This window comes from Protobothrops mucrosquamatus, unplaced genomic scaffold (genome assembly GCF_001527695.2).
Source record: "Protobothrops mucrosquamatus isolate PMUCROS unplaced genomic scaffold, P.Mucros_1.0 scaffold762, whole genome shotgun sequence".
Classification (NCBI taxonomy): Eukaryota; Metazoa; Chordata; class Lepidosauria; order Squamata; family Viperidae; genus Protobothrops; species Protobothrops mucrosquamatus.
The window spans coordinates 542,219-553,557 of NW_015387031.1; the positions used below are offsets into that span (position 1 = coordinate 542,219).

Here is an 11,339-nt window from a genome sequence, read left to right on the forward strand (position 1 = left end):
CGGCAAATTAATCTTTTTATGGGGGATCAAAATATATGAAATTGAAAAATAGTTGCTGACACCTAGTGGTGGATGAAGACTATGATAGCTATGACTTTAATATAAGACTTGGCAAAACCTGGGAAAAGCTAATCTGTGTTCCACTTTATCTCCAGGAATCAACTCCAAGGCCAATTGCTTATCAAATGAGCAGACTAATATACATATTAGGGTTACCAATAATAGAGGCCCAAGCTGTGCTACCAAATTGGTCTGATAAAGCACTGCATTTCCAATTTGGCAAGTGAATATTTTAAGGACATTTCTGTAGGTGCAAGAAATCAGGAACCAGGATTGTTCAAATGAGTTCAAGTTTATTCCATGCTATCCCTCTACAAAAATCTGAACTACTAATGGTCAAGGCAAATTGGTAGTAGATAAGAGTCAACAGAATTCAAGGAGGGCTGGACTTAGATCTCTTGTGGGCATGAAGGATTTCCAAAGTGATGATGTGTTTCACCCTTCCCTTATGCTCAACCTGGTCCTCTTCTACAGTTTATTTGTTGCCTAATATAATGCTTCTGAACACAGTCTTGGTTATTTTTCACAGAGAAAAGGGTTGATGAATTTTTCTATAACTCTAATTTGGTCATTCATGAAAAAACTCGAGATAGTCCAAAAGTGAAACTAAACCTAGTGTTCCTACACTCTTCCATGTTAAGTGTATACATTATTGTGGATTTATTTACAAATCTCATTTACACATAAATCCAGCAGCAACCTAGAGAAGATGATCATAGAAAAAATCAAGAATATACCATAGATACATCTGTGAAGTTGAGCTCATCAAATTTTGAGGAGGTGGAGACACTCTTAATTTTTAACAACATATTAGACGTACTCACAGATAACTACATACACACACCCCACACAAAGAGGATACAGTACTCTTGTTCACACCCAAGGTGTTCTTTACTTTTTGTATTGTCTTTCTTCTTGGCAAGGAAATGTTCTTAGCCTGGATTTACTATTTTGCAAGAATATTTCTGGAATCTACGTGGATTCAAAGTTCTAGGAAATAAATACAATGTATAAGACCCTTTGCAGCATGTTAGCTTTCTTTAACATTTTAAAAAATGTTACATAAACTTAAAAAAAAAGAAGTGCGACAATGAAACTGGCCTTCATCAAGAGCAAAGCCTATGGACATATTAGCACCCTAGGCATCAGTTAGATTCGAAGAGGTAAACCAATTAATTGAATTCATCTAAAATGCCAAACAGCTTTTCATCTCTTGTAGAAAAACCAGCAGTATTACTTATCTGTAAGTTTTATCTGTGCTGACTTTGAATTTTTCCACATGCAAGGGCTTGGCTGATTTGAGATCTATGGTATATTCATATGTACGTATTTGCACTCTGTGGGACTTCCAAATGTTTTTGCAACTGAACTGATTAACATTTGGCTCAAGTACTCCAAATAAAATGCTGTGAAGAGACTTTTGCACATTTGCTTTGGGAGCTGTGGCAGGATCTTCCACCATTCGATTCATGAAGCCGAGATAACCTGAGAACCTTAAGATTTATTGGATAGATTTTTCTCCATTTTCTCCTGGCTATTCTGAGTAGGACTTTGCCATTTTCCTGTACATAGGATGGGGCATTTCCACTCCCATCATGAAAGATGAATGGAGCAAGGAAGGGGGAAGAATAAAGAGCCAGTTGGCTGCTGTTTTTCATGCTTTCCCATTGGCCAACAAAAAGGAATACTGTTTGGCCCAAAGGGAGGGAAAGAACAGAGGAGAACTGCACTGAGAACACCATGTAGACCTGCAAAATGTATTTACATTTCCTATTTCTAAACCATCCATTTGCTCCTGAGAGGGAATATAATATAATATAATCGATATATAAACAACATATAAAATTAACATTAAAATATTAACATTAAGATTTTTTTAAATTAAAAATGATAACATAACATTTGAAAAGTGTAAAAAAAAATCCAAGATAGGCATTTAGCATTAGTTAATACAGGACGCAATCTAGGTCGATCAGTGTTTAGTCCTCCAAGCTTTCAAATTCATGCTTGAGCCCATCCTCAGGGAACTTCTGTCTAGCAGAATGTTAATACAGGTGGGGAGGGGGTTCTCATGGGGCCAGTCAGCCCCATGGTTGTGTGGTTCTCTGTGCCCTGCCCCCAAGCCACAGAGCCAGGTTTTGACCCCTTTTCAGAAGGCCAGCCTCTGGGGGCAGGATATTTCATAATAATGCAGGGACAGCGGCAGAGAAGGGTCTCTTCCTAGATCCCCCCAGCTGACATTTTTTGACTGAGTCTGTAGCATACCTTCCCTGCCTGATCAAGTACAACAGGTTGATGTGATAGGACAAAGCGGGTTTTATAGGTGAATTGGACCCAAGGATCAAACTGACACCCAGTGCAATTCATGAAGCAAGGGTGTTATATGTACCCTTTGTTGGGCACCCAACATGACTTGTGCAGCTGCAGTCTGCACCAACTGAATCTTCTGGACACTTTTCAAGGGTAGTCCCATGTAGAGTGCATTGCAATAGTCCAATACCATGGGGAAAATAAGGGTGAAGCTGGTGCCTGCGTGGAGTCCCTTTGCATGGAGCCTCAATTCCTTCAGAATGAAACATATTATGAAACAAAACACTTGATTTGATTGTTTATATATTGACAAAGTTGAATTTTATTGACACTGTATCACAAATTACAAAATGAAATCCAGTCTTTCAATATGTAGGTATTGCATTCTAATCACATATTTTTAAACACAATTTCCATTGTTAAGTGATTTTTTTTTTTAAAAAAAATATTACAATCCTTACATAAATGTACAATAGATGGATCCAAACGTAGTTACATTTCGATGTGTGGGATTTATTAGTCGTGACTGAATCCTACTGGTCTCAATGAATCTTTTAAAACATGGTTCAACAGACCCTGCAACAGAGTCCAACAGATCCTTGGACTGCATAACTTCTGGCGTCCTTTCCAACTCTATGGTTTTACAATCAAACTTGTTTGCAATCCAATAGTTTAGATTCATCATATACCTCTGCTAATTGTATTCCTTTTATTCTACAGGATCTCTCCCACCTCTTAATCTAAAAGAATTCTAGATGCAGCCACTGTCAGAAACCTAAAATCAAGCAGTTTTGGGGACCCACCAAAAGAAAATAAATTCCCCAGTTCCATTCATGAGGTACATCAATGGAACACAGCCAAAATGAATGCATCTGTTTTTTCAATTCAGTGCTTAGAATTTTTCCATCACCAGCACGGTTCGATAGCAGCACCAACACTCAATCATCACCAGAGATAATTGTCAAAAGAGTGCCCATATTTAAAACTAACAGAGTATTAGCTGTATAAAAGTTAGGTTCTCTTGTCTTATAGTACTTGCTTTCATGGTAAAATCTATATTATTTAATATATTTTAGCATATCAATATTATTATTACATTATAACACTAAATATATTACAGGTAGTCATGGATTAACAATGGTAACCAGAATTTCCACTGCTAACCAATGAGGTTGTAAAGAGCGATGCCATGTGACCGCATCGCTCCCCGTTGGGTGTTGTTAAGCGGGGAAGAAGAATCATTAAGCAAGTCCCAGACAGTTCGCAAGTGTTGTTAAGCGGGGAAGAAGAATCATTAAGCAAGTCCCAGACAGAGAGGGCGTATGCTGTGAACATGGCAGGGCCAGGGGGTAGTTGCTGCCCAGTGTGGGAGGACGTGAGCAACTTACCAGAAGAACTTGTAACCTATTCTGTTGGCTTCCTCATTGACTTTGCTTATGGGAAGCTGGCAGGGAAGGTTTCAAATGGCGATCCCATGACTGCAAGATACTGCAACCATTCAAATGTGAGCCAGTTGGCAGCCACTCAGATTGCAATCACATGACTATAGGGGTGTAGGGACAGCCAGAACTTAAAGGACTGATTAAAAGTACCACTTGTTCAGCGCCACTGTAACTTCAAACAGTTGTTAAATGAGTGGTTTTTACACAAGGACTGCTTATAGTGTGAATACATTTGCTTTTACTTCTGTTTTGTCATTTGGCCATAATATGATCTGTCTTTACAGAGCAGTCTAGATTTTTTGGCAATTTAAAAGGATCAGTTAATTGTGCCGACAATATAAGAAATAAACCCCATTGATTTGGGACTTCCCATTAAGTTTGTATAGAATTGTAGCTGCTTATATAGTCAAATATAACATACAGGCATTTTCATAACAATTACAAATTGGACAGTCAAGTCAAATACGCTAGTACTAAAATTATATTTCTGTAATAAAATGATACTTAAAATACAAGGTGAGATTTTAACAGAATAAATTTACATTCAGTTTCACATTGTCAATAAAAATATATTAAACTGGCTGATCAACAACAGGACCATTTAGATGCCATTTAAAAGTAAAGCCTGCTAGTTTTTTTTATTTACAGGTGGCCTAGATATATAAAATTGGTTAAGAATAAGAGAGGAAGACAGGAGTTTCAGATAAAGGACATAGTTTATATTCTATAAGATGTAATGAAAAACATTTATTAAATATTTCTGAAATTAAGATTGCAATATGCTGAGAAAAATGGAATGAATTGGCAAAGACGAGAAAAGCAAAAGCGCAACATGTCCACTGTTAATTCTGAAAACATAGGTCATCAAAATTCCTTGACTCAGTAAAACTATAAAAGATCCCATATACTGAATTCTTATTTCATGGTAAACATGGCACACATATTATTATGAAGTATATAAAAGTATACAAAGGATCTCTCCCACTATTGTCCAACACAAAGGTATCCCAGCTTTAATGAAAATTAGCATTCTTATGCAGACTGATTTATTTCCTTCTTGTTATGACTTCCGACTGTCATAATCACTGACCATCCTTTTGATGTGAGAGAGTTTACTCTTCAGCATCTTGCAGTGTGCTTTTCGGTTCTTATAATCTGCGGACTAAGGACAACATGCAAAGCAGTATTAATGTCAAATGTATAAAATTTAATGTTAAGAATACAATGCTACGTTAATGTAAAACTCCTGTTTTATTCCATAAAAATAATCACAGCAGATGGCAAGAGCTAGCCAATTTTAGCTGATTTTAAAAAAAGCTAAGCAAGGTGGGACTTGATTAAGAAATCACCAGGACATCCCAGGGCTACTGGGAAGTCAAAAAACACCCCAAAGTACACAATGAAAAATTACTCTTATTTTGTTGTCAAGAAAACAACAATATTTATGTGTCCATGAAATCACCAGGAATGAAGTTTGACATGAAAAAGACCATTTTTTCATGACAGTAATGAATAGTAATAAAATTAAATTGTCCTATATTTCAAAATTAAGAAATTATAGTTCCTACAGCCATAATAGCATAAAGGGTACTTAAAAGACAATGTGCTGAACAAACTAAAACTGTTTAGTTTGTCTTTCTACTTGGCTTCTTCACAATGCAGAGAAACCTGAAAGCAACGTGTGCTATGAATTATTGAAGCAGCTGGGTCTATTTCTAGAACTGGGCAATCCCTCTTCAGTTGTTTTAATAAGTGCTATTTGTGTTCTTGAGCATTGTGAAACACTCTTCCAAATTGAATCCAAAGCATTGTACAGCCTTAAAACATTTTACAGCCTTAAAACAAAATATATCTACCTAAGCTCTGTTCTTACAAAACTTGGGAGTTAATTTGCATCATCCAAGAAGAGACATTACAATTTTTAGAATCTTATAGTCTTACATATTGCAACCTGATAAGTAATTCCTGCTTGTTTTTATGGAACTGTTAAGTAAATAGATCCAGAATTTCAGTTTAAAAATCAAATTAAGCAGCGATATTAAATAAAGCACAGTTCTTTTTTATAAATGGGATAGCATTCCGTCACAATGGACCAGATATGCTCTCTGGGACGTTATAAATCAACAGTGGGATGAAGCCAGGCCAGGTTCTATTAGATTTAGAGTAACAACAAATTGACTCATTTAAATTATATTACTGAAATAAGAAAGACTTAGGGTAACCAGGATTGAATTTGTGTTTGGAATACTGCCATCTAGTTCTGATAATTTCTCAGCCTTTAATTCTATTTTATGTCTCTGAAATCTGGCTGACAGATTTTACAAACCTGAAATCTGCTTACTACTATTAGAGATCTGTATGAACTTTCTTGTGTCTAACTTGTGTCTGCTCAGCCAGGCCAGGCATTAAGAACTCTCAACATTTATTAGAGACAGAGGTAAGCAAAAAAAAAAAAAAAAAGAATTATTTGTTTACTGTAGTTCTGATATCAGAAATTGAGAAGACGAAGCTATGCTGATATTTTCAAGACTATACTATTAACTGTTGTACTGAATAGGGAGCTCATTTTACATTCAGCATTATATAGAGGCAAAGATAAGCCCTTATTAATTTTATAAGTTGGTCCACATACTGATTCTATATTTCTATTATTTATTAGAATTAATACTATCACTCGCATTAGTTCCATCACTTGAACCTTTGAATTTATTTCCTGTCTTCTGTTTCTGTTGATACAAGGCCTATCACAATTTCTTTAACTATGGCAACTTTTTCTGTACATTTAAATCATCTACCTTAGGCATCTCATCCCTGAACCATAAAGCCTTTGATGGTCTTTACAACCACCATCTCCCCTTAAGGATGCAGATAACAATGCCCTTCCAGCTTTCCCTATCTGAGATGGATTGAGGGTCAATTCTTAAAATAACAAGAAATAGCAATTAGCATGACAATTGTATTATTGTTAAGCAAAGTGCCCTAGGAATAAGAATATTCTGTCCCCCAACAGGAGGACACTCAGGATCTCTAAGGCAACCTATCTGCATTTCCTACTACGGTAGTTACAAACTCTTTTATGAGAAGATCAAACTGTTCTCCTGCCTTTCTCTCTGAACCCTATATATGCACTCTTAGATTTTGAATCACTGTGATTAATATAAATTTGCCTAGTATATACCTCTTTCTTCACTTTGACTTATTTAAGGTTTGGTGTCATAAAATCCTAGTAGACAGAGAATTGGCCCTGGGGAAAGTGCCTCTGCCTTCTTTGGCAGGTCCAAAGTCTGTTTCCACAAGATGATCCTATCTACCTGGAGTATTTGGGAAATAGGAAGCCCCTATTAAAGAAGGAGTTATGATGAGGAGCTCACATAGCAGCCTGGAGATGAAGAATGAGTAAGGAAATAAACTAAACAATTTGAAATGTAATGAGGATTCAACAATGACCATTTAAAATTATTTCTTAAACTGAGTCTTGCCACCACCGTTCTTAAAACCACTTACTGATTTGATATCCTTCAGTCTGTTGTATTCATCAGCTGCAGCCTATGAAAAAAAAGACCCAGTGTCAAATTAGAAACCATATAGTAGTTCATTATTTCCCAATCCTTTTCCTTCATTATGCAAATTGCTTATCAAACAATCCTGTTTATCACTAATAAGAAAGTCCTTCTTTAAATGTGTTGTTTTTGGGTAATGGGTTTGTGTGTCACTACCCAAAGAGAAACCACTTTTATCTAATTCAGGCAATTTACCTATTGAGCTGAAACCCAATGCAGGTGGCAAATTACTGCTAAATCTTTACATACTTTGAAATATTTGAAATATGTATAGATACGTTAAAACATGCAGAACATAAGCATCTCTTTAAAGCAATCATGTCTTTTTTTAAGCTTTCTTGAAAGCCTGAAAGAAATCACCATTTTAAGATTGAGAATATAGCCACCTTAATGAGCTAATCATAAAAGCAGGGGCATCTTGATCCCTCAAGATTATGATATTGTCTTCAGAAGATGAAGTACAAAGTAAATTATGTAACTCCATATCATCGTTTCATCCACTGCAGCACTAGAGATGAAGTCAAGGTTTGGGGCAGTGCAGCTGGCTGAGACTGCTGAAGGCCCTAAGCCACTACCTCAAGCCTAGACCCAGTACTTCTGCCTACTGCTGTACTGTACAACACACAACACTGTACCTGAGGCACTCAGGCAGTCCACTTAACAACCCATCAATCACTTAACAACCACAACTGCAATGACTTACAACTGAACTTCTGATCTCAACTGTGTTTGTATGGAGAGGAACAATTAAAACTGCACTTGTAAAAAGATATTCTAAAAGGACCCCAAAGCATTTTTCTTTATAACCATTGTTGAATAGACAGGAAGGATGTCTGATCCAAAAAATAGTGAAAAGAGACTTCAATACTGTTAGACTAGTCTCAGAATATGAAGTTGATCTTTAAGAAGGTTAAGATTTTAATGTGTCAGGAAGGAAGAAGCAATGAGTATTGAGACACCGTCTTCATGTGAAAGGTAAGCTACTACTTTGTTAACCACCATAACAAATGGATAACCTTGTTGTCTGGACAAGTTTTAAAAGTTTCCTTAAAATGCCATTTCCTCTAAATCAGGGATATAGAGTTTATATGAAATGCCCATAGACTCAAATTCTCAGCAGCTTCAATCCGTGATTGCTGAGTAGGTGATCAGAGATTGCTACCCATTCCCCTGCTCAAAAAATAAAGGCTTTTAATCACAGGCAGTCTGATTAGTTAGATAAACTCCACTGTTCTGTGAAATTTGAAAAAGAGAAATGCTTGTAGCCTTTTAAAGTATGATCAGACTAACTTCTAGCAAACAAAATTACAGTGATTATAAATGCCAATGTGCTTTTCCCTGGGTGCTATTTTTAAATTTTTTCCATTTTAATTCTTCAGTATCCTAAAAAACATCTGCGAACAAAATAACTTAATAGTCTTTAACCCTATTATTGATTTTGCAAAAGTATATATTGCTTCATGTTTTAGAACATTTCAAAAAACAAAAATAGGAAGCTGTGAAGCAATCCCAGTCATATTCAATGAGGCTGAAGATGATTCACTCGGTGAGACAGCTGAAAAAGATTTGGGTAATTACTGCAAATTACTTCAACCTATTTTTTGGACATGACCTGAATAAAAAGCAGTTGCAACATCCTTAACTCTAGGATCAATTCTAGGGCCAACTTTTAAGATAACTTTAGGACCAACATTGACTTAAAACATAATCATCCCTTTCCTTATATAATTTAAAGTGGCGAATACATGAATTATCTGTTTACATCAGTTTAAATAAAGCTGCTACCTTATATTCTTCACTGCCTTCAATGTAGTCATCCAGCTCTTTGTCAAGACAAGAGAGTTCTTTACTGATCTCATCAAGTTCTGCTTGCAGTCGTTTGTACTCTTGTAATTCTGCATCAAAATCTCGCTTGTACGCTTGTCTTTGCTGGTCTGATGATATAGGTGGATACTCTCTAGATGACATGTAATTTAAAATGGATCTTGTAAAATGATTTGGGTCCATAATTATGGTCAGATTATATCCAAAACAAACTGATTTGCGTCAGTCAAAACGTATCTTAACAAAAAAATATCTGGGATTTCAAACGAAGAAACTTGCATTTAGTTTGTTCCTAAAACACTCTGAATTTGCTCCAAATTCCACCAATTCTTGAAATGTACTTGACAAGCTATATTTTCTGCATCCTTTTTTCAAATGTACTATACACAATGAGTAGTATATTGACCAAACAGCAAAATATAACAACTAATTTGATTTTCTACAGGCAATTCTCATCTTGGCATAGGCATTTATGGTTGAAAATGATTTTTACGAAATAAAGCAACATTTTATACTCAGATTGCACTCTTTCTTAACCCAACCCAACCCAAGGAACTTTTTTTTAAAATGTTGACATGTTGGTTAATTAATGCTGATGAAATAGTTACGATCCTTAAGCAAGCTTCTATTTTTATAGTCACATTTTGTATGGGTGATTTTTTTAAAAATGATGTTTGACAGATTATGTCTAGAGTTGTTTGTTTCTGATTGAGTTTTATGAGAAAACAGTCTCCCAGTGCATTTCTTTTCATGGTTCTATACTTATCCGCAAATAGTTATATGTTGATATCAAATGACACTAATACAGCAACTACACCTACCTTATCTTTCACTTCTACTGAATCCTAAAACCTTACATTGTTGCACACATGCTTTCATAAAAGGCATGAGCTTCATCTCAGTCACAGATAGGATTAGTATTTTTCTTGGTAACAGAAAGGTATTTCATCAATTTTTGTCAAAACATTAGCTGTTAATTCCTAATAACTGTGAGACTGAACCCCAATTTGTATTCCTTCCTCTTTCCATATCTCCCAGAGTTGCTGGGCATGAGGCAGCATATACATTTAAATCATCATCATTATCATCACCACCATGATCATCATCACCACCATGATCATCATCACCACCATGATCATCATCACCACCATGATCATCATCATCATCATCATCATCATCATCATCATCATCAATACTCTTAGAAATTGCTAGAACTAAGATCTTCTACTGACTATTAGTGCTATAACAACAGCCAAATAGTGGAGTTGCCAATACCTGTCCCAGTTCTCATCCAGTTCATCGCAAGATTCGCCACCTGTGGTATAATCAGCATCATAATTATCACTGGTGGCTCTTCTTGTTCTTCCTCTTTTCTTTCTATGTGGGGGATCCTTAGCTGACCCATTGTAACTGCTGGTGTTCACATACTGGGACTGTTTTTGGTATTTTGTCAAGGGAGCAACAACTTCAGGTACCCTGTTAAAATATAAAGATAATTAGTTCTCAAATTCATACCAAAAACATCAAAAATGCAGGGGGCTTTTGTTATATTATGCAGGAAAAATTCGTATAAAAGAACTATGTTACATGGATTTACAGATGGACAACATAACAATTTTTCGGTGACAGTGTAATACTTGTTATATGTATTGTTTATGTTCTATATCAGTGATGGCAAGCCTTTTAGAGACTGAGTGCCCAAACTGCAACCCAAAACCCACTTATGCATCGTTGAGTGCCGGGTGGGTGTGGCCCATTGGGTGGGCGTGGCCAATTGGGTGGGCATGGCTGCAGTGGTAGCAGCAGACTGGGTGGGACTAAAAAGTTCAATCAATCAATTCCAACTTTGCAAGATCTTTTTTTTCCCATGAGAAGTTGAAATTGACTGATTGAACCTTTTTTTTTTTTTGCACACGGCAGCGGAGGCCTAAAGCTAAAAGGTTTAGATAGACGGCGTGGAGTCCCTCCTTGTGAAATGGGGGCAAGGGGTACAAGTGGGCTTGTTGATTATATACCTGGCTCCCTGCTATGTATCAACAGCCCTGCCTGAACTGGCTGACGTGATAGCCGGGGTGGCGGTTGGAACCCCCAGACTTATGGTCTTGGGGGATTTCAACCTGCCATCAGTGGGTGAGACGTCGGC

At 36.4% G+C, this 11,339-nt stretch overlaps 1 protein-coding gene across 1 annotated transcript in view; it reads right to left on the reverse strand.

The window, feature by feature from the left end:
* Positions 1-2,662: 2,662 nt before the first annotated feature.
* The window catches only part of OCLN (occludin), a 34,868-nt gene continuing 26,191 nt past the window's right edge, over positions 2,663-11,339 (reverse strand). The window contains exons 6-9 of the mRNA XM_015818550.1: positions 10,472-10,672; positions 9,158-9,329; positions 7,317-7,358; positions 2,663-4,974 (exon numbers count right to left, since the gene is read on the reverse strand). Of these exons, the coding sequence (XP_015674036.1) occupies positions 4,873-4,974; positions 7,317-7,358; positions 9,158-9,329; positions 10,472-10,672 (517 nt within the window). The 3' untranslated portion in view covers positions 2,663-4,872. The remainder of the gene's footprint in view (positions 4,975-7,316; positions 7,359-9,157; positions 9,330-10,471; positions 10,673-11,339) is intronic.